Source organism: Phascolarctos cinereus, unplaced genomic scaffold (genome assembly GCF_003287225.1).
Source record: "Phascolarctos cinereus isolate Bilbo 61053 unplaced genomic scaffold, phaCin_HiC Scaffold_3;HRSCAF=262, whole genome shotgun sequence".
Classification (NCBI taxonomy): Eukaryota; Metazoa; Chordata; class Mammalia; order Diprotodontia; family Phascolarctidae; genus Phascolarctos; species Phascolarctos cinereus.
In genome coordinates, this window is record NW_027555736.1 from 47,852,282 (window position 1) to 47,875,684 (window position 23,403).

The 23,403-nt window shown below is 44.6% G+C and overlaps 1 protein-coding gene across 1 annotated transcript; it reads right to left on the reverse strand.

Annotated features, from left to right (window-relative positions):
- Nucleotides 1–9,964: 9,964 nt before the first annotated feature.
- On the reverse strand, nucleotides 9,965–23,147 carry LOC110213927 (cytochrome P450 1A1). Its single transcript, XM_020994515.2, has 7 exons — nucleotides 23,057–23,147; nucleotides 16,629–17,490; nucleotides 15,830–15,956; nucleotides 14,509–14,598; nucleotides 14,256–14,379; nucleotides 13,797–13,883; nucleotides 9,965–13,470 (listed from the first exon to the last, which is right to left on the reverse strand). The coding sequence occupies exons 2-7, from the start codon at nucleotides 17,463–17,465 to the stop codon at nucleotides 13,185–13,187; spliced, it is 1,551 nt and encodes a 516-aa protein (XP_020850174.1). The 5' UTR covers nucleotides 17,466–17,490; nucleotides 23,057–23,147; the 3' UTR covers nucleotides 9,965–13,184.
- Between the last annotated feature and the right edge of the window lie 256 nt (nucleotides 23,148–23,403).

Sequence of the window (23,403 nt, forward strand, 5' to 3'; positions counted from 1 at the left end):
GTGTTATCATCCTTTCAACATTCTTTGATGAAAAACCTGGAAAAATTTTGCATTAATAATCCACACATAACTCATTGTAAATTGACTATAATAGCCACTTTGAGCTTATTTGCAGTATCTTTTCCTCAAACTTCTAGGCAACTTATTTCCCTTTCCCTCCCAGCATTCTTTTGAGAGGTGAACCAAGGTCACCATGGACTTATTTCAGTTTAAGAAGCCATGATTCAAATCCAGCCTCAGACCAAACACTTGACACTTACTAGCTGTGTGACCCTGGGCAAGTCACTTAACCCCAATTGCCTAAAAGCAAAAAAAAAAAAAAGAAGAAGCCATGATTCAGGGTGGGGAGGAGTCAGAGACTTAAAAGCTGGATCAGTCCTTAAGAAGTAATTTAGTCCAAAACATTCATTTTATACATGAGGAAATTGAGGTGCTGAGAAATTTGCCCTAGGTCACAAAGTAGAAGTGAAAGAGCAGGAAGACAAACCACAGTCTTTGAACTCCAAATCTGGAGCTCTGCAAACCATACCCTCTTGTTACTTATGCTCCCCTCCTCTGTCCCACAACTGCAATCTCCAACCTCCCCACCTAAAAATCTTTGGACTTCCTTTCATTGAAAGTACCATTATTGAGTAGAGGCCAGCTGGGGCCCTTGGCCAGGGCTGACCTGCCTGACCCACTGGCCAACCTTGCCCTTGCTGGGGAAGCACATACTGCTGGGTCTCAGGGGATGTTCGTCCAGGCTCTATGCTTGTTGACCTTTTGGTGCCCCTGAAAGCTTCTACGGTTCTGCATTCCTCCTATACCTCAGGCATGCAATAGGATGAAAAGCACGAAGTTCAGGGAGGTCGGTAAGCTACCAGGCAGGCCCCACTGAGAAGCCACAGAATGAGGAGGAAAACCTTCTTCCTTCCCTCCTTTACTTTCTCCTCCCTCTCCCGGGTCAAGTTTTGAAAAGAAATCTTTGTTTCTGTCCAGGTATTCCTAATAGTCAAAACTAGTTTGTCTCTTCCTCCAACGCTGGGTCTGTCTGGTTTTTATGGAAATGTAGAATAAGAAAAATAAGAAATTCTCATTATGGGGTGACCTAAGCTAGGGCCTAAACTATAGGGATTATTCCAAGCCTTTTCATTCCTCCCATACCCTCCCATAGTACCCTTTCCCCCTACCTTCTCACTTTAGGACCTCAGTTCTTATTTCACTGAAAAAATTGGAGCCACCTGCCAAGAACTCCTCTTCTCATCTTACATCACTCAGACATCTTCCCCCACTATCTCCTCCTTTACCTGTGACTCACATGAAGAGATGACCATTCTCCTTGAGAAAGCTAGCCTTTGAAACCTGCAACCTTGATCCTATCTTATCCTCAATTCTCCAACAAATTGCCTCTACTGCCTTTTCTAATCTTTAATTTCTACTTATCTAGTGACTCTTCCCCTGTGGCTTACAAACATCCCCAGGCACCCCTCATCTACTAAAAAATACCCTCACTTTATCCAGCCATCCATGCTAGCTACTGTCCTATAGCTCTCTTCTTTTCTCAGCTAAAGTACTTGAGAAAGCCATTTAGACTCAGTATCTCCTTTTGTGTAATTTTAACCCCCCTGCAATCTGGCTTCTGATTTCATCATTCAACTTAAATTGTACTCTCAAAGTTACCAATGACCTCTGACTGGCCAAATCTAAAGGTCTTTTCTCAATAATCATCCCTCTTGACCTCTCTGCAGTCTTTGACACTATTGATCACCATATCCTCCAGGATATTCTCTTTTCCCTAGGTTTTTATAACATTGCTCTCTCTCTCTCTCTCAGTTCACCTTATTTCTTTCCAACTTTGCCCTCTTGGTCTCCTTTTTTGGTTTTTAATCCAGGTCATCCCTGCTAACTGTGAGAATCCCCCCAAACTCTGTCCTAGGCCCTCTTCTCTTTTCTCTTCATATCATCTTCCTTAGAGATTTCATCAGCTCCCATGGGTTCAACCATCATCTGTATATAAATGAATGCTAGATTAATATATCCAGTCCTAATCTCTCTCCAGAGCTTGAATCCTTCATCAGCAACTGTCTTTTGGATATCCCAGGTTAGATGTCCTATAAGTATTTCTACATGTCCAAAACAGAATGCCATCATCCTTTCTTTTTTTTTTTTTAGGCAGTTGGGGTTAAGTGACTTGCCCAGGGTCACACAGCTAGTAAGTGTCAAGGGTTTGGTCTGAGACTGGATTTGAACTCAGGTCCTCCTGACTGCAGGGCCAATGCTCTATCCACTGCGCCACCTAGCTGCCACCTATCACCCTTTCAATCACCCAGACTCACAATTGCAGAGTCATCCTTGACTCCTTACTGGTACTTAATCCACAGATCTTTTCATTTTTACCTTCACAACATCTCTCATATATGTCTCCTTCTCTTCACTCACACAGCTGCCACCCTCATCATCTCTCAACTGAATCATGACAATAGCCTCCTAATTGGTTCCCATGCCTCAAATTTCTTTCTATTCCAGTCCAAACTCCACTTATCTGCCAAAGTGAATTTCCTAAAGTCTGCCTATATCCAGTAAACCCCAAGGGCTCCTAATAGTAATAGCATCCAAATAGGGGTGGGGAACTTTCGGCCTCAAGGCCACATGGGGCCCTATAGGTCCTCAAGTGAGGCCCTTTGACTGAATCTAAAAACTTTGCAAAACAAATCCCTTCCATAAAAGGATTTGTTGGATTCCAAGATTAAATATAAATTTCTGTTTAGCACTTAGAGTCCATCACATCCTGGTCCCTTTCTGCCTTCCCAATCTTATTATACTTTACCCTCCTCATGAACCCAGCTTGCTGTTCCTTACACACATTTCTTGCAGCTCCATCCATTTGTGCTGGCTATCTCCCATGCCTCTGATGCTCACTCTCTTCACCACTGTCTCCTAGATTCCCTGGCTTCCTTAAAGATTTAGTTTAAGTCCCACATTCTAAAGGAGACTTTTCCTAGCACCCATCCTCCACTTCTAATGCCTTCCCTCTGACATTGCCCCCACCCCACCCCATTTACTCTCTCTCTCTCTCTCTCTCTCCTCTCTCTCTCTCTCTCTATATATATATATATATATATATACATATATATATGTATATATATATGTATATATATATATATATATACACATATATATATATATGTATGTATGCATGTATGTACGAAGACTGTGTTTTTGCCTTTTTTTTTTAATGTCCCCGATGCTTAGCACAGTACCTGGCACATAGTAAATGCTTGTTGATCAATCCATAAACCAATACCAAGGACCTATTCAGACCAAGAAATCTTAGCAAATCTAGTTCAAGCCCTTCCTTTTACAAGTGAGGAAAATGACTTAGAGGATCACAGATTTAAAGTTAGGAGGGACCTCAGAGGTCATGGAGCACAACTCCTTCATTTTACAGATGACAAAACTGAGGCTAAGTGAAATGATTTACCAAGGTCATACAACTCATATTCATCAAATGCAGAATTTGTACCCAGGAAGTAAAATAGGGAGCTTGAACCAAGTCTTTTTTTCAAATCCAGTATTTTTTTCCAAGACAGTATGGTACAGAGGGCACTCGACATATCATCAGAAAAGTTGGGTTTGAATTAATAGGACCATTGAACATAATTATCCCTTCCGTATCATGACCTTCCCCATCAAGATTTCAATATATCATGGGTTGGCATAAGAAATTAACTGGGAGTTTTGGGGAAGCCACAGATGACACACAAAGGCCAGCAGATAATATAGCAAAAGTTTAGAAACTCAGAAATGCATAAAATATATGTGTAGTATTATGTAATATCAACATATTTTATCTTTTAATACCATAATAATTCAGATTTCTTCTCTGGTAGGAATGGCCAAAAACTTTTGAATGGATTTTCTAGATCCCAGGGGTGCTAACTCCCTTGATGTGGAAGGGATAACTGTATTATCATTCAAAGAGATCTTAGAGGTCATTTAATCATACCCCTCACTTTAGAGGTGGGGAAATTAAGGCCTTGAAAGGAGAAGCTAATAAGCCAAGTGATTGTGGCCAAGTCTTACGTAACTTCCCTGAATTTTAGTTCTTTAATCTATAAAATGCAGATAATAATCCTGCAATCCCCACCTTGCAGTGTTGTTGTAAGGACTGAATGACATAATATGTATAAAGCCCTTCATGCCCATATTGTCATAAGCTATTATCTGTTCCTGGCCTGGGGGCAGAGAGTGAGAGACAGGGAGCTCATACAAGCACTTGCACCTGGGTCCTAGAACACATAGGAGCATGATTCCTGAAGGCTGAATTTCAGATTAGTAGTCCCAGTGTTCTGACATGCAACCTTTCCTCTCCTCTCAGGGCCCTACAGACAGTGTGTGTTCATTTCACGTTGTTGGGTAGCTTGGTCTGTATAAGGGAGCTTTCCCCTAGGTTGCATGGTAGGGACCAACTGCTCTTTGGGGCAGTGATGAGATGATGTAGCATGTGAATGAATGGCGAAGCCTTTGTTAAGCATTCAATATGTGCAAAGCACTGGCTAAGTGTTGGAGATATAAAAAAAAATGCAAGGTGGTCTCTAGTCTCTTTTTTCTTTCTCTTTTTAAAATTTATTTTTAGTTTTCAACATTCACTTTTATAAGATTTTGAGTTTCAAATTTTCCCCCTTCCTTCTCTCCCCCCTTCCCAAGATGGCATGTGATCCGATACAGGCTATACATGTATAATCATATTAAAAATATTTCCACATTAGTCATGTTGTGAAAGAAGAATCAGAACAAAAGGGAAAAACCATGAGAGAAAAAAAAAAGAGAAAATTATATGCTTCGATCTGCATTCAGAATCCATAGTTCTTTTCCTGGATGTGGATAGCCTTTTCCACCATGAGTCTTCTGGAATTCTCTTACATCATTGCCTTGCTGAGAAGAGCTAAGTCTAACAAAGTTGGTCATTGCACAATGTTACTGTTACTGTGTATAATGTTCTCCTGGCTCTGCTTACTTCATTCAGTATCAGTTCATGTAGGTCTTTCCAGGTTTTTCTGAAATCTACCTACTTATCATTTCTTATAGAACAATAGTATTCTATTACATTCATATACCACAACTTGTTCAGCCATTCTCCAAATGATGGGCATCCCTTCAATTTCCAATTCTTGGCTACCACAAAAAGAGCTGCTGTAAATATTTTTTAACATGTGGGTCCTTTTCCCTTTTTTATGATATCTTTGGGATACAGGATGGTCTCTGTTCTCAAAGAGCTTACTTCTTTTTTTTGTTTTGTTTTGTTTTTAAATTTTATTAATTTATTTTGATTTATCAACAATCACTTTCATATGCTTTTGAGTTGAACATTTTTCTACCCCTTCCTCCCCCCACCCTCCCCAAGATGGCGCACAATCTGATATAGGCTTTACATTTACATTCCTATTAAACATATTTTCACATCAGTGAAGTTGTAAGTAAAAATTAAAACCAATAGGAGGAACCATCAGAAAGATGAAACAAAACTCAACAGAAGGTAAAAATAAGTGATAGTGATTCGACTTCCATAGTTCTTTCTTTGGATGTGGACAGCATTTTCCATCCCGAGGCCTCTGGAGATGTCTTAGATCCTCGTAATGCTGAGAAGGGTTCAGTTTAACAATCTTAGTCATTGCATAACGTGGCTGTTATTGTGTACAAAGTCCTCTTGGTTCTGCTCACTTCGCTCAGCATCAGACCATATAAGTCTTTCCAGGTTTTTCTGAAGTCAGCCTGTTCATCATTTCTTATAGCAAAATAGCATTCCATTACATTCATATACCACAACTTGCTCAGCCATTCCCCAGTTGATGGGCATCCTCTCAATTTCCAATTCTTTGCCACCACAAAAAGAGCTGCTATGAATATTTCTGTACATGTGGGTCCTTTTCCCATTTGTTTGATCTCTTTGGGATAGAGCCCTAGAAGTGAAAGAGCTTACTTCTGATGAGGGGAAAAAACACCAATAGGTCTCAGCTGCAAGTTAATCCTTAAGGTGCCGTAGCAAAGCATCATTTCCACTGATAAAAATCACGTCTTTTCCTGATTTTTAACCCCCTGAGCATGTCAAGGACTTTTGGTGGTGAGAGTTTTATTTTTGGGTCCTTTAGTAGCCGTGATTGGTGCAGAAATGAGGGCTACAGCTAACACTTTGTATCTCCATAGAGCTACTGCCAGGCTTTGAGGGCTGCGCTGGAAGTAAGACCAGTGCTGTGGGAAGCACTGGCATTCCTGGGGCTGTTGGGCTTAAAATGACCACCAGTGTAGTTGATCAGTGGTTAATGTTGGTGGTGGCAGAAAACACTAGGCTCAGAGTCAAAACACTTTGTTTTGAGTCCTGCCTCCAGTCGCTATCTGTGGCTAAGTCACTGAGTTTCTTTCAGCTTGTTTCACGGACTTGTTAGGTGGAAACCATTTTGTAAATAGTCCCATATACATTTGAGCTCCTAGATTATCTCTTCTTGGTTTGTTAACCAAGTGATGAGAAATGTTACTAAGATACCTAAAATATAATAATGAGAAGCAGGTAAGGGGTAGGGAGGCTTGTACCTTTGTGGTCATGGCTAACATCTGACTTGACAGTCCAGTGACTGAAGCAAAACCCTCTTCGGCCAACCTGGCTCCAGTGTTCTTAGCCAGCTGAGCCTCGGCTGTGTAGGCAGGTCATTGTTCCCGCCCATGAAGCGATCCAGGTATTGATGGCAAGGGTGGCCTGCTCCAGATTGGTTCCTGGGGCAAGGCCAACGTCAAAGTCATGTTTTGTGGTTCTTGCTCTACAATTGTAGCAACTGGTCACCAACTTGAAGCTTCCAAACTGAATGAGTCCCAGGACTTTTCCAAGTTCAGACAGAGGAGACCATAGCTACAATTACAGTGGGTCATCACTTTGATCTTTCTAATGGGTTGGAACTGGGACTTACCCTAGAGCCAGAGCAAAAGAGGCTGGAAGGGACCTGGAGAAGTCATCTCACTCAACTTCCTGTCTCCACATAGGACTGTATGCAGACCACTGCAGAGATGCAAGTCTCCAACTTGTAATTATGGGGCTCCAGAAAAGGATCATAGACTAGAATTGGAAAGGGCCTTAGAAGTCATCAAATCCAACCTCATTTTACAGATGACCGAACAGAGAAATTATATGACTTGCCAGGGTCAAACAGCTTTGTTGTTCATTCATTTCAGTTGTGTCTGACTCTTCGTGACCCCATTTGGGGTTTTCTTGGGAAAGATACTAGAGTGATTTGCCATTTCCTTCTCCAGCTTATTTTACACATAAGGGAAACTGAGATAAACAGGGTTAAATGACTTGCCCAGGGTCACACAGCTAGTAAGTATCTGAGGCCTGATTTGAACAGGTCCTCCTACTCCGGGCCTGGTGTCCACTGAACCACTTAGCGGGCCCCAAACAGCTGGTAAGTAGCTAATATGGAAAAGGAACCCAGGCCCTTCTGATACTGAGTACAGCGCACTACCCACTGCTACATTTAACCAAGGTCACAAACGGGCTCCTTCCCTGCTGCACCGAGGTCGCACACATAACAACCCTGCTTGCTCCTGTTGTCTTTCTTATGCCAATATAGGCAGGCTCCATTGTTGTTGTTCAGTCACCTAGCCATGTCTCTTTGTTGACCCCATGGACGTTTTTAGACAGGGGAGTGGCTTGCTGTCTCCTTCTCCACTGTGTCTCCATTTTACAGATGAGGTACTGAAGCAAATAGGGGTTAAGTGACTTACCCAGGGTCAGACAGCTACTAAGTGTCTGAATCTGAATTTGAACTCAGGTCTTCCTGACTCCAGGCCTGGTGCTCTAGCCACTGTGCCACCTAGCTGTCAAAGGCAGGGACAGGGCCTTGATTTCCCCTCCCAATTCAGCCAGTTGTTGCCAGGGGTCTCTCTCTTTATAGGGAGTGTACACATGCTATGAGTGCTTGGTGACTTGCTATTCCACTCTACCAGTGTGATGGCAGAAGTTGTGGGGTGAGAAGACTGGATTTGAGTTAAGTTGGAATCTTTTCTATTTCACAAATTGTGTGACTCTAAGAAAGTCCCTTAAGCTCTCAGGACCTCTCTGGTTTCCTCATCTATATAATGGTGCTGGTGAGAAGTTGTAGTAGATAATAGGCGTGGCCCCTTTCAGTTCTAAAAATCCAGGGTGATACTGGTAAGCTGTGTATTATCACTCTGCGGTGGGACCCTAATGAGCTGAATCCCCGGAGGAAAGTCATTAGGATGAAGGTAGTACATAAGGGGTGCATGTAATCCCCTGGAACTAAATTTACTACTGGGTTATCTTGGGGGAAAAATGTAACCCCTCTGGGCCTCACCTATAAATAAAGGGATTGGACTCTATGGCCTCAAAGGACACTTCTGGTTCTAAATCTCTGAACCCAGGGTCCTAAGAATATTTAGGTTCCCAATCATACAAGCCAGCCCTTAACTACAGAAGCCCATTTAAAGAAGATGACCACACAGTCTCCAACCTAATGAACACTTCTGATAAAGAATCTCTTCCTAGAGCGGCCATCCAATCCAGTTGACCAGGTGACTGTGGGGACTTCCATCCTCTTCTGCTTCATCTAGCTCTTGCTCAGTCTCCAACCCAACCAATTTCTCACATTACCTCAGGGTGGGGTCTAATAGTAATAAGAAAAGGAAGGCAAGGAAATTCCACTACTGGTAGAAAAGTACTAGATTTAGTTCAGAAGACCTCAGTTCAAATCCTGGCTCTGCTAATTACTAACTGGGTGATATTAGGCAAGTTACTTTACATTTATAAGCATTGGTTCTTCATCTATAAAGGGAAGGAATTGGACTAGATGTCCCTTCTATCTCTAAATCTGATACTTGAATCTATAAAATGAAAGGAATGACTAGGTTAAGGATTCTTAATGTGGAGTCCATGGACTCCTCTTCGGTCTGTAGATAGATTTCAGTACATGTGGGAATTTCTGTTTATTTTTAAAATATGCTGATAACTATATTTCAATATAGTTAATTTCCTTTGTGATCCTATGTATATTATGTTATACACTGACAAGCATTATTCTGAGGAGTCCAGTCTCTTCATCAGACTTCCAGTGAGGTCCATGATCCGAGCTGGGTTCAAACCCCCCCTGAAATAAATGATCCCCCAAATTCCTTCCATCTTTAAATCTCATGAATATGCAGCTCCACCCCTGCCATCCTGCAATTCCAATGGCCCTGGTTCTCCAACCCAACACTGGTTTCATTAACAGCATCTCCAATCCCATGCCATCACTTACTGTTTTTTTAACCCCAAAGCCCCACCGTTCACTTCCAAGATGAAATTCTGAAGATATCCCAAGTCTGATTTTCTCCTTAAATATAAAAGAATTTGACTCCATTGGAGGTTCCCTAAGTGTTTTCAGCAATAGTAGCAATGGAAGGAACAGTACAGAAAGTTATAATATTTTCTCCTATGTCCTTATCCCTTTCACTCACTCAAGGGAAAGGGAAAGGGGAAGGGGAAGGGAAGTTATAAATAGGGGTTATTGCTGACCCTGGAGTAGACAAAGAACGGAAATATTATTTGCCAGCATTCAAGAGGGAAAAGACACTCAGGCTAGTTTGAGCTTTCCATTCTAGGAGCTGCAGTTCTAGGAGGAGGGTAGGACAATGAGGAGATGGGATGGGATGGGATGGGATTGGGGATGGTGCCAATGAGACCAGCACCAAGACTGGGGAAGCAGCAGGGGCGAAGAGAATGAAGAACAGCTTGAAATGTTTAAGGTTCGTTTCTGCCCCCTCCCCCAAGTCCTTTCTTCCTGTTCATTCCTTCCCTCTAGAGTTCCCATTCCTCCCTCTTCTTTTGCCCCCTCCTCTGTCCTCATCCACTTTCCTGAACCACAGGGCCACCACCAGAGACAGAGCTGAGAGGTCTCCAGTTGTACTGCCGTAAAAGTAGGAAGGGTCTGAGAGTTCATGCTGAAATTTTGCATGAGTTTTATTTTATAAAAGTGTATGTTAACAATATTTTCCTTTTTTTTCCTGTAATGTTACTATCACTTTCAATAGCTCCCCTCCCCCAACAGAGCCCTTCTTTGTAACAAATAAACATGGGCAATTTAATGCATTTCTCCCAAAGAAGTGGGAATATTTGGTTACACAGTGTACGTGACACAAGTGTTTGGCTCCTGTGGACAAGTGCTTTTGCCCTCTCCTCCCTTCCCCCCTTCTTTTCCCCCACCCCAGGCCTATTTCTTCATCTGTAAAATGGCAGAGTTGGGTTAAAAGTCCTTTCTAGGTCAGATTACTATCATACTTCAGGTATATTATGCTTAAAATGGTTTGTGAGGGCTGGACACCTAACCACCATATTTCAGATTGTTTCTATGGAAAAATATCTTCTATGAGGCAGTACTGTAGAGTGGGATAGAGCACAGGACTACGGATGAGAAGATCTGGTTTTGAATCCTGCCTTACAAACTTATTAGCTGCAGGATCATAGGCAAGAGAGAACTTGGGATTCTTCATCATATGGTCTACCTTAGAGGATTGTAGGGAGAGTGCTTTAACAAACCATAAAATGTTGCTTGTTGTTGCTATGGTTTGGATCTTTAGGAGCACAGCTTGTTTATGAGATGATAACACATTATATTGCCTTGCATTGTTCTCTCTATCAGACTGTGTGTACCACACAGCCAAATACAGGACTCTTCCTCTTAACTGTTTCATGTACATATGCCTTGTGTCCATTGTAAAGACTGTAAGCTCCCTGAGGACAAGGCTTGAGAATTCCCTTCTTAATTCAAACCCTGCCAGTGTAGTAACTGAGCCACAATTACTGACCCAAGGGACTGTGTGTTCTAGGTTGAGGTTCACAAACATTTGCCTCAGGGTTTCTGGGCTACATCTTTGTTATTTCATGGATAAGTTACATAAATGTTTCAGATGTTTCTCCACCAAAGACTCTCAAGGCTGGAAGAGACCTCAGAGGTCATCCAGTCCAATCCATACTTGAGCAGAAATCCCCACTTCAACATTTCTAACAACTGAAGACCATCAGTGATGGGGTGTTCCCTGTTGTCTGAGGCAGGACATTCTACTTTGGGCTATTTCTGATCATTAGGAAGCTCTAATATTAAATTGAAATTCACCTCCCAGTAACTTCCATTCTGGGACCAAGCAGAAAAAGTCAAATCCTTCCATTGCACCAATGGTCCTTTTCCAAACAATACGCACTAAAATAAATACCTAATATGCTGAGGGCATGAACACGGGGGCTTAATCCAAGCAAATGAGGGGATAGGTCAAATAAAGGAGAGCAACATTTCATGTGATTTACTTACTCTGTTCTCTGTCACATGGCCACAGGGCCCTAGACCCTCTATTCCCACTCCTCTAAACACTTAATTAGGTATCACTCAGTTACTTGCTTTTCAGAGAAATATCTAAAAAGAGGCATCAGAAGACAAGCGCTCATAACCAAGTCAAATTTACAAGAATATAAACCATTCCCCAACTGATAAATGGCCAAATGATATGAACAGGCAATTTTCAGATAAAGAAATCATTTCTAGAGGCATATGAAGAAGTTCTCTAAATCACTTTTGATTGGAGAAAGGCAAATTAAAACAACTCTGAGGTACCACCTCACACTTATCAGATTGGCTAATATGACAGAAAAGGAAAATGATAAATGCTACAGAAAATGTGGGAAAATTGGGATATTAATGCACTGTTGGAATTGTGAACTGATCCAACCATTCTGGTGAGCAATTTGGAATTATGTCCAAAGGGCAACCAAACTGTGCATATCCTTTGATCTAGAAATACTAGTACTAGGTCTGTATCCCAAAGAGATCATAAAAAAGGGCAAAGGACCTAGGTATACAAAAATACTTATATCAACCCTTTTTGTGGTAGTTAAATATTGAAAAGTGAGGGGATGCCCATTAATTGGGGAATGGCTGGACAAGCTGTGGTATATGAATGTAATGGAATACTTTTGTGTAATAAGAAATGATGAGCAGGCAGACTTCAGAAAAACCTGGAAAGACTTGTACAAACTGATGCAAAGTGAAACGAGCAGAACCAGAAAAACACTGTACACAGGATCCCCCAAACTGTGTGATGATCAACTAGGAAAGACTCAGTTCTTCTCAGCAACACAATGACCCAAGACAATTCCAAAGGACTCATGAAGGAAAATGCTAACCACATCCAGATAAAAAACTGATGGACTCTGAATGGAGATCAAAGCATATTTTTTTCACTTACTCTACTCTTTCTTGTGTTTTTTTCCCTTTTTTTCTTTCACAACTGTGACTAATATGGAGATACTTTTACATGGTAGCACATGTATGAAACTGCCTACCATTTTCAGAAGAGGGGAGGGGAGGAGGGAGAAAATTTTGGAACTCAAAATCTTGTAAAAATGAATGCTGAAAATTTTCTTGACATGTAGCTGGGGGAAAATACTATTAAAAATAGCATTAATAACGCATTTTTTAAATGTGAAAAAGAGAAAAGAAGACAAGTGCTCATGGTGAAGGTGGAAGGAAGTTGGCCCTCCCCGTGGAGCTCACTGGGCCAATAAGACCTATATTGGACTTGGAGGAGCTTACTGGACCCATGCTACTATAAGAAAGGTTCTAGTCCATGACTTGCTCACCTTTGTGGTGATATGGAGCATTTTTATGAAGCTGAGATTGGCCCAATGCTGACTATGAAGACATGCTCTGTCTACTGAGTTCCCACCTGGCAAGTCACCCCCTGAACCCACCTTGATTTGCCTGGAAAAGGACTCAGAGTTTCCTTCCAAATCTGCTCATAACCTGACAGAATGGGCCAGTTCTCATGGCTGGTCTCATGTCTTCTCTCAGAGTTCTCAAAGACCTTGCCTGAAGTTTGCAGAGGCCCAGGGACTCTCTTGTCCCCAGCCAGACCTCTTAAACCAAAGAACAGCATGCAAGCTTTCTATTAGTGGGGTATCAAGCTTATGTATTCAGAGAGGGTAGGCTCCTGGAAGCCAGGAGGAATGCCAGGGATTGGAGGATGAAGCAGCCCCTCTCTAAGCGATAACATCAGGGTGCCAGCAGTCAGAACACCAGAATTGGGCAAGTGTTCATCGGCTTCACCCTGAAGCCTCCCTCTGGTCCATTGGGGCGGGCCAGGGAAAACCACAGCATCATATCCTGGAGCCTTTAGGAGCGCAGCTTAGCCTGAAAGTGCTCACAGCAGGCATGCTTCATGGTCAAGCCGTAGATTGGGGTCAAGTCCACCTTCACTCCAGAGGGGACACTGAACTCCATCTGATGCAGCAGGATGGCCAGGAAGAGGAAGACTTGCCACCGGCCAATAGTCTCTCCAATGCACTTCCTTTTCCCCAGGCCAAACATAATCACCTTCTCACTCAGGGCTTTGTTGATAGTTCCATCTGCACTGAGGAATCGCTCTGGCCGGAACACTGATGGGTCCCCCCATATTTTCCTGTCACAGGAGGAACAACAGATGAGATGGGCATTTGGGAGATAGGGCAGGGCCTCTAAACAGGGGTCAGAGCCCTAGATCCAGACTGAGAGCTGGGGAGTAGAGAGCAAAGACAGTGTAGCATGTGAGTGAGTACCCTGCCCTGTAAGCCCATTCCCCAGGGGCTGGCCCAGTCTAGACCTCAGGCCCAAGGCCTAGCTTCTTAAGGGTGGCCCAGAAAGCTTTGCACTGAGGAGGTCCCTTTCTTTCCACCTGGTTGATGAGCATCATTAGACACACCCAAGGCTCTCCACCAAGACCCCTGTCAGGTCCCAGGGTTGACTTACTGGTCGTGGTTAATCTGCCATTGGTTCACAAAGACATAGCGTCCCTTGGGAATGTAGAAGTTGTTCAGAGTCGTGGCTCTGGTTGTGCTGAATGGGGCAAGAAGCCTTTGTCAGGCTCAGGAGAAGGTTGGGGAGGGGGGGAATGGGCGTGTCCCCCATGGCTCCCTGCTTCTCTTTGCAGACACCCCTGGCTGCCATGACCACTGTTCTCTTCCCTCAGTAATGACTAAGGGAACAGAGGTTGTGAGAGACTGACACCCACTTCCCTGAACTCCCTCATTAACTCCCTCATTCTGTCCTAGAGACATCTGGACTTGTGCATGGGGAATGATTCTCCTCCCATCATCTGCCTCTTCCCACAATGGCCTCGTTTCGTCTTATTCCTCATGACTTCTGGGTACTGAGGAGAACGTGAAACTTAGGTGTGGATACCCCATCCTCTTGCTTACAAGGTCTCACCTGTGGGGGATAGTAAAGGGGAGGAAAGAAGAGTGCCTGAAAGTTTCCAGGATGAAGGCCTCCATGTAGGGGAGGTGAGGTTTGTCTGAGAGGTTGGGCCACCGCTCTCTGCCAATCACAGTGTCTGCAGGACAAAGGAGAGTTAAATGGGGCAGGTTTGAAGCCAACCCTGCCTCTGGGTCCTGAGGGCTCCCCACCCCTCACTCCAGCCCTGGAAAGAGCCAGCGAAGGTCTTGCCACTCGCTCCACCTACCCAGCTCCTCTTGGATCTTCTTCTGTATCTCAGGCTTTGTCACAAGGTACATGAGGCTCCAGGAGATGGCCGTGGTGACAGTGTCAAAGCCTGAACAGAGCATTAGGAGAATAATAACAACAATAATTATAGCCATGAAGGAGGTGCTAGTATTATCCCCGTTTTACAGATAAGGAAACTGGGGCTGAGAGGTATGAAATGATTAAGCGTCTAAGATGAGGTTTGAACTCAGATGTCTCCTGACCCCAAGTCCAGTGCTCCAAACCCCTAGCTCCATGAATTTGGGTGACATGATATAGTCTTTCCAAATGCTTTCACAAATGTTAGGCTGTCAGGTCATTACTACACTCCGTGGAAGAGAGTAGTGATTATTATTCCCCATTTTATAGATGAGAAAATCAAGGCCTACAGAGGCTAAGGGACTTGCCTTGGATCACTCCAGTATGTTACTGGTAGAGCTGGGACTAGAGACTAGATAGTCAATGTTCTTTTTACTGTATGAAAGGGCCTTCTTGATATGGGCCAAGAGAAGCCAGCCATCTTCGGATCCTAGCCATTTCCTTTGGGTTGGATATCATAGATCTCTTAATTAATGCCCATGGCAAGCTCTCAGATTTTGTAGGGAAAATTTTGCTCCATGATCCCTGAGGCCCAAAGGTATGGGCCAAAACTCCCCTTGGACTTTCCTGGGGAAGAACTTGTCCCTAAATAAGGGCATCTTGATGGCTATAGGAGTTTATTGAAAGATGCAGTTGAATGAAATTAAGATGGCTGGTTTTCCCCTGAATTCAGATTGAAAATAGGCTGGAAGGTCCTAGGGGCCCTGGAAAAGACCAGCCTTATCCATAGACAGAGTGGGCTGCCAATGCAGTATGCTTTGAGGGATATCAGAAAAACCTGCTTTATCCCCTAAATATCTCCATTCCTGGGCTGCCATACTGCCTGGCATTCCACCATTAGGGCTTTGTTCCTCTCGGTTAAATGTAAGTACATTGGGGGGGGGCAGGGAGAGATAGCATTTATCAGACAAGAGCACCTTAAGGTGACTGAGTCTACTAGAACTTTTCTAGCTAGGGATCAGTTAAAAGTAGGTCAGGAAAGACACAAAACATAAGTAAGTTCTGATAGAGAAGAGGGTAGAAAGAAGTATGGGAGAAAGGAATCATAGGTAGCTGTGGAGGGCAGTGCCTGGCCCTGGAATGCTGGAAGGAACCTGAGGGGAGGTGAGGGACCCATGGAGATCCTGGTCAACCTCCCAGCTGTGCCCAAGGCTGGAGCAGAACTGGGCATTTGGAGGGGCAGGACGGAAGGTTGCTCTTACCAGCTCCAAAAATGTCCATGACAGTGTTCACAGTCTTCTTTTCTGACAGCAGGACATTAGCATTCTCATCCAACTTCTCTTCCTGGCAATGTTCAATTAGGCTGTCTGTGATGTCCCGAATGCAGCCCTGGTGGGGCAAGGCTAGAGGGTTAGGGCAAGCACCAAACTGCAGCTCTCTTTACCCTCTTCAAACCCCATTCTTTCTCATCTCTGCACCTTTTCTCAAGTTATTTTCCCTCCCTGGAATGGTTGGTCCTTTCCTAGCTAAATCTTTCCCATTCTGCCAGGTCCAGGGAAACACCTACTTCTTCTAGGAAACTTTCTCTGATCTTTCTGAGCCTTCAGTGACCTTGTCCTTTTCTAAACTCTTCTAGGACCCACTTATATGGTTCTTCCTATCTGATTTTTTTAAAAAGAGGTGATTAGGGTTAAGTGACTTGCTCAGGGTCACACAGCTAAGTGTCTGAGGCCAGCTTTGAACTTAGGTCCTTCTGACTTTAGGGCTGGTGCTCTATCCAAGAATACCTGATATTGATAGCTAGTCTTTTCTCTGCAACTAGACTGTAAGCTCTTACAGAGCAAGGATTGAGGCTTACCTCCTGAAGTCTCCCAAGGTGACTTGAATATAGAACACGTTCAATAGACATTCATTCCCTGCCTGGCTCAACTGGCTGACCCAAACCCTCAGGCCACCCTCTCCTCCTCTACCTCTTCTCTCCTCCCATACACATTTAGTAAGATGTCATATTTCTCCTTCTTCCCAGCTAGGCTTGAAGTCAACACAGTTCCCCTTTGTTACCTTTTCAAACTTCTTGTAATGTTCTTTCACCAACTTTTGAATGAAGTTAGTCATTTTCTCATTCAAGTCCCTGAAGGCTGGTATGTTGCTACTCGGCAGGTATCGCAGGACAGGGATGAAATCAACCAGATTCCCAGAGGCAATGACATCACTAAACTTACTACTCAGAGTGACAATACTAAGTAGTTCTTGGTTTTCATGGTCGTAGCGCGTTCCGAAGCAAATGGCACAGATGACATTGGCCACAGACATCACCACATATCTGAAGGGGTCAAAGTGCCCCTTCTGCTCCAGGAACTTCTGGATCAAGTATTCAGCCTCTTTGTGCACATGCTCCTCCAGGTAGCAGGAGGAAGAGGACGGGGAGGAGGACACAGAGAAGGTCTTCAGGGCACTCTGGGCCAGCTTCCTTTGAGCTGCCCAGACTTCCCCTGAATCAGCAGTAAAAGTAAAGGACTTGCCATTGGAAATTAAGGAGAAGGTGTAAAGATCAGGTCGGCCTTTAAAGTCATCCCCCTGCTTCACCAGGGCCTGCCTGATCGTTTCCAGGCCACTCAGCACAAGCACTGGGGTGGAGCCAATCTGAATCTGCATCACATCCCCATACTTCTCTCTCAGTTGGGTCAGGGCAATGTGGGGATTCTTCCCCAGAGTCAACATGTTGCCAATCAGAGGCCAAGCCCAGGGTCCAGGTGGGCTCTTTAGTCCTTTGGGTACCCTTTGTGGGTAAGATTCAATGATCCAGAAGACCAGGCAGAAGACAGCAGAGGCCAGAAGGAGCTCTGTGACAGTGAAGGATTCGGGAAGTGCCAACATGGAAAGTGCACTTGCTGCCATCTTTGGTATTTAGCAAAAATTATAGCTGTTGAGACAAAGGCAGGAGGAAAAACCTGTAAGACCATGGGAATGGGAAACTGGAGGAGGGCTCAGGAGGTATCTAGTGTTCCTGTGAGCCCAACGATGAGCAGTGATGGGAAGATGGGCTAAGTCAGAGGAAGGGGAAGTACTGACTCGCCATCCCTTCAGACAAAGAATGCCTGCCGACTTGGAGCAAGGACTCAGGGAGGTTGAGGGCTGTCCCTCGATGGTACCGAAGGGAAGCAATGGTGAACCTGGCAAGTCTTTTGATTTCTGTAGCCCCCTGAATCCTAGGTGCATCCTTCCTCCTCACTCTCTTGTACTGCTGAGCTTCCCCCACCAAAAACCAGAAGCAGAGATTAGACCATGAGGGGTCTTCAGAATGCCAGAACAGCCTTGGACCAGGGAGGGTGTTCCCTTAGAGGATGAAAACTTGCCCCAATGGCCTCTGCACTCCAGGGAGGCCCTTGGGCTTGACCTTTTGGATAACTTGTAGTAATGGTTCCTCTAATTAAGCCAGGCTCCTTCCACCTTCTCCCTCCACCACCGCTGTACCCTCACAGGAGTCTTGGAGCATAGAATTTTACAGATGGAAGGAAAGGTAGAGTTCATCTGGCCCAATCCCATCATTTACAGATGAAGAAACTGAAGCCAGAAAGGTTAAAGGTTATATACTGAGTTAATGGCAAAGCTAGGACTTAAACCCAGGTCTTCTGAATAGAAGGTTGTACTCCGCCCACTGGCCCACACTGCCTTCCTTTGCTCATGCTCTTCTTTCTCCCCAAATATCCTCACTCCTTTCTGCCTAATCCAAATTCAACCCAGTTTAATCCCTCAGTCTCCCTGATAACACCTACCTAGGGAGGTCTAGTGCCTTCCTGACTGACTATAGCATCATTTATTTTGGCAATTATAGCCATAGAATGGCAGAAATGGAAGGGACTGCCAGGGATCATTGGTGCACCCTCCCCACAGAGGAGGAAGTGAAGTCCTGGGGGACCTGACTTGTCTCAAGCCCCATAGCAAATTAGGATAGAAACAAGCTTGGGACCCAGGGCTCCTGAAGCAACTGACCACTGAGCTGGGACTGTCCCCTACCTTTCCCTCCCTCATTTTCCCATGTGCATGCCTTGTCTCTCTCTAACCAGATCCAGAGGTGTTTTTTTTCTCCCCCTCCTCCCCTTCCCTTTCTCCTTCTCCTCTTTCTCCTCTTCCTCCTCCTCCTCCTCTTCTGCCTGTCTCTCATCTCCCTCCCTCCTCTTCCTCCTTCTCTCTCTCCCCTCCTCCTCTTCCTCCCCTTCTTCCTCCTTCTACCCCTGCCCTTCCTCCTTCTTTTCCTTCCTCTTCCCCACCTCTCCTCCTCTCTCTCCTCCTTTTCTCTTTCCTCTCCTCTCCACTTTCTCCACCTCCCCCTACCCTTTTTCCTCTTCCTCCTTTCTCTCCTCCCCTCTCCCTTTCCTCCTCCTCCTCTTTCTCCTCTTCCTCCTCCTCCTCTCCTCTCCCTCCTGTCTCTTTGGCCTTGTAGTCAGGCACAGGGCTGGGTCCACAGGAAGGGCTTAACAAAACTTACTGAACTCAGGGCCCTGAGAATTTTGCATTCAGGGACCCAGAACTTAAATTAACCAGCATTGGTTGCTCAGATTCAGTTGAGAGATAGCATCAGGGCAGATGCTATAGTCTAGGAGGCTAATAGGAACTGGGGACAGGGAGGGGGACGTGCCAGAGATCCTTCCCTCCAAACTTTTCCTGGGTATAAGGGCATGTCCAGGACCTCCCCTCAGCACCTAGATACTTGCCCCAGTGACCTGCCCTCTTGGGAATAGCCTAAGGGGTTAAGAGGGAAGCACTTTCCCTATCCCTATACAGTTTTAGTCAGGAAAGATAAGCGGCCAAGTCCCCTCCTCTTTATCCCAGTCTGCAAACAAGGACCCAACAACTTGTCCTCCTGGGATATTGACACTGTTGGAACTTAGGGTTCCAGGTGGTGGGAACACAAAATGTCCTACCTTATCTATCCTGGAGGGCAGCTAGATGGTGAGGTGGGTAGAGCGCCAGGCCTGAAATCAGGAAGATTCATCATCCTGAGTTCAAATCTGGCCTCAGACACTTATTAGCTGTATGATCTTGGGCAAGTCACTTAACCCTGTTTGCCTCAGTTTTCTCATCTGTAAATTGACCTGGAGAAGGAAATGGCAAACCTTTCCAATATCTTTGCCAAGAAAACCCCAAAGGGGGTCATGAAAGGACTGAACAACAAATCTATCCTGGAGATACAGAATAAGAGTCTAGATCCCTGATCCCTTGGGGAGAGTCAACTCATATCCAACCTTGAGTTATATGCACTTCTGTTTAAAGTCCAATCTGCAAAAGGAAGAGCAGCTCAATGAAATGATAAATGTTTACTAAGCACCTATTATGTACTTCGAACCACCCTGGTAAGAGCAGAGAGGGGCAGAATGAGGGTATGCCAACAGAACTGATTTCAGAACTTATCTAGCCAGCTTTCTTCAACTCTGCTGCAAGCCTGGGAGGCGGGCCATTGTATCTACCAAAGCCCTGAGGCTGGGCCATAAGCCTTGTCATTCAGCACATAAAGCACTGAAGGCAGTCTGTAGCTAGCTCCCAGTCAGTGGCGTCAGGGTTGGAATAAGGGGGAAAGTTAGGGGCAAGGGATGATCTGATGTGCTCATTAGAGAAAGACAAGAGTCGATCCCTAGGGTGGAGAAATCCAGTCCATAGTTTTCTTCTCACTTTATTCCCAATGAATGAATGATAAGATACTACTCTATCAGCCAGTCACCAAGGGAAAAGCAATACTCAAAAAGTGTTCTGCTGATTGAGGCTGCAAAGAAACTCCTGCCTGGCATTCTGGAGTAGATCCTAACACAAAGGGCACTCCTTTTTTGGCCTAGACTCTAAGAAAAAACGCACAGTGGTGAATGCAAATACAGCTACTCGCCTCTCAGGAGCAGCACGTTAGAGACAGACATCAGAAGAGAGCCGGCTCTGCATACAGCCCTGGGGCATCGACTCAGTATCTAGCCCATTGCCTTGCAATTAGAAGATTCTCAAGGAATATTTGCTGGGTGAATGAATCACCAAATAAATGAATAAAAGGGTCGTAGAAACAGCAGCATTCAGGGAGCTGGGAAGCCTCCTATCCTCGCTAGGCTAGCCACCAGCTGTGGCTCAGCAGCACTTCTGGACCGTAGGTATTTCATCTCTTTCAGCTTTCCCACCACGGCAGGAGGCAAAGGGAGGCGTAGTCAACGGATTCTCAGGAACACGGTATTCCTTTTGCTTTAAGACACTGATTGTCTTAAACCACAGGACTAAACCCGGGCAAAACTCGAGGAGTGCAGTGACCAGTAGAAACCCCCCCAACTCTTTCCCAGAAGTTAAGATGCTAGTTGAGAATGGGATGGGCATTGAGCTGTGTCACAGCAAGCCACCAGGGTCCTACTCAGACTAGGCGTGGCAGATAGCAAGCAGTCTTTTTCTGGAAGGGATTTCTAAGCTCAGCTTATTCCACTGAAGGTCACAGTTGGATCCGGTCTATGGGAACAGGCCTAACACTGGTGAGTTCTTCTGTAAAGCATCAAGCTGCATCACCCTCATTTTCTTCTCTGAAGTATGAGATTCCTTTCTTGAAGTACCTATTTATACTTGTAAGATCTGCAAGAGCAGGAATGTTTTCATTTTTATCTTTAGATTTCAGTATCTAGCAAAGTCTGAATTGTAGAATCTATACATAGGAGATACTTCATACTTGCTTGCTGAATTAAATTTAAATTGCCTGCCTGCCTGATCACCTCACTTATGGAATTATATATACTTCAACCTTCCCAGTCTGATTCTTTTATTCAAAGGTTCCACAAATTTACAAGCTGGTTGCCTTCAGAGGAGAGGGGTAGATATTAGAAGAATAGAGGCTAGTAAGGGAAGGAAGGAAGGTGGGGGGGATGTCCGGACATTGAAATTAAATGGAGTTGAATGTTACACAACTGAGTCCAACTGCTTCATTTGTACTGGTGAGAGAAACTGAGGCCCAGAGAGAGGCAGGGACTTTCTAAGAGCACACAGTTAGTTAGTGACCAAGATGAGACCAGAGCCCAAGTTTCTTGACTCCTAGTACACTACAAAGATTCATAGAATCTCAGAGTTGGAAGGAAGCTCAGATGTCAGCTAGTCCCATAGGTACCTAAAAGGAATCCCCTCTCTTTCCCTGACCAGTCGTCATGTAGCCCTCTATTTAAAGACCCACAGTTGTGGGGTAGGGTAGGGTGGGGGCTCATTCCTTTCTGAGGCAGCTTGTTCTGCATTTGGACAATTCAAAGTTTTTTCCCCCCTTACATCAAGCTTAAATCTGCCTCTGCTACTTCCACCCATCATCAGTCCTACTTCTGTCTTCTTTGGCCAAGCAGAAGAAATCTAATCTCTCTTCTACATGACATCGCTTCAACTGCCTGAAAATTCTGGTCAATACTCCTTTTCTCCCTCACCTCCATCAAGTCGTCTCCTCTTTGGGCTTGCCATCCCTAGTTCTTTCACCTGATCCTTATATAATATGATCTTGAGGTCTCTCACCACACCAGGCACATGCCACTGAATGTACTTTAGCTAGTTAAGGTTTCCCTTTAAAACAGAGTGTCCATAACTACTATAGGTGTGGGCCAACCAAATATTTGTATTATTACATTATATTGCCAGCTTAGATCAGGAAAATGAAATTGATCTCAAAAAAATAAAGAAACTAGATAAGAAATATAACCTGGCAGACTTGATCCCCCCATCCACTATGCCCCCTTTCAGTCTAACAGTTTTGAAGGGCTGCTCCAATTTCTGTAGCAGAGCTCCCAGGACATCCTTATCCCCAGCCAGTTAGAGAAAAGACAGAAGGACTAGAGAAAATCACAGGCTCATCCCTAGATTTGAGATCCTTGGAGGCTGTGGCACAGCTGGAATGGGTACCCTGGAGGCCTGAGAAGTAATGCCTGGAACACTTCCTGGCAGAATAGGTATTTAATCCATGTTGATTGATAATAGTGATGTAATAATATCACATGGATATAGAGCTCTAAGGTTCATGAAAATTCACTTCTCACAACAATCCTGTGAGATAAGTAATGCAAGGATTATCACCCCCATTTTACAGGTAATGAAACTGAGGCTAAGAGAAATTAAGTGATGCCCCTGCTGAGGATCACACAAACTGTTGAAGGGCAGAGCCAGGATTCAATCCCCAGTGCCCTAGATTCAAATCTAGTGTTCTTTCCACTACATTAAATGTAGAGTTGACTGCAGAATCCTGGGCTCTTAGGGTTATAGAAGGAGAATGGAACCAGGAATTAGGAGGACACCTGAGCTACAACCCTGGCCCAGTTGGACTGAATGACCTTGGATAAGTCACTTGACCTGTGTGAAGCCTGCCTTTCTTCTCTGATCTCTCAGGGCCCTTCCTGCTCTAAAATCTGATGACTCCCAGTCTCGGATGCCCTGCAAAGATCAGGAGTCGGAGAACGGTTTTCCTTAATTGTTGAGGGAAAAGTAGAGAAGACCCCAGCACTTACCTGTGCCTGACAGGGTCAATCTGGGCTGAGAATCAGAGAAGTCTAAGACAGAGGGCTCGCTCAATCTTGGCGGAAAGATGCCAAGAAGTAATCACCTCATTAGAAGATGTGGAGAAGGGAGCTTTCTGCAAACCTTTATATGCAACTAGCCTCATCCTTATTGGCTGAGGTGATTGGCAACGTCTCGGAAACGCCCTCTAGTGGGGCGGGGCGAGTTGGTGGGGGTCTGCTGGGACGTAGAGGAGGATGTACCCCGAGTCAGAACAGGGATGTGGGTGTTTTATCTACATTTATTGGCGGGGGACCAGGGGAGCAGGAGGGATGGGATTCTAACTCACTAGGGGGGC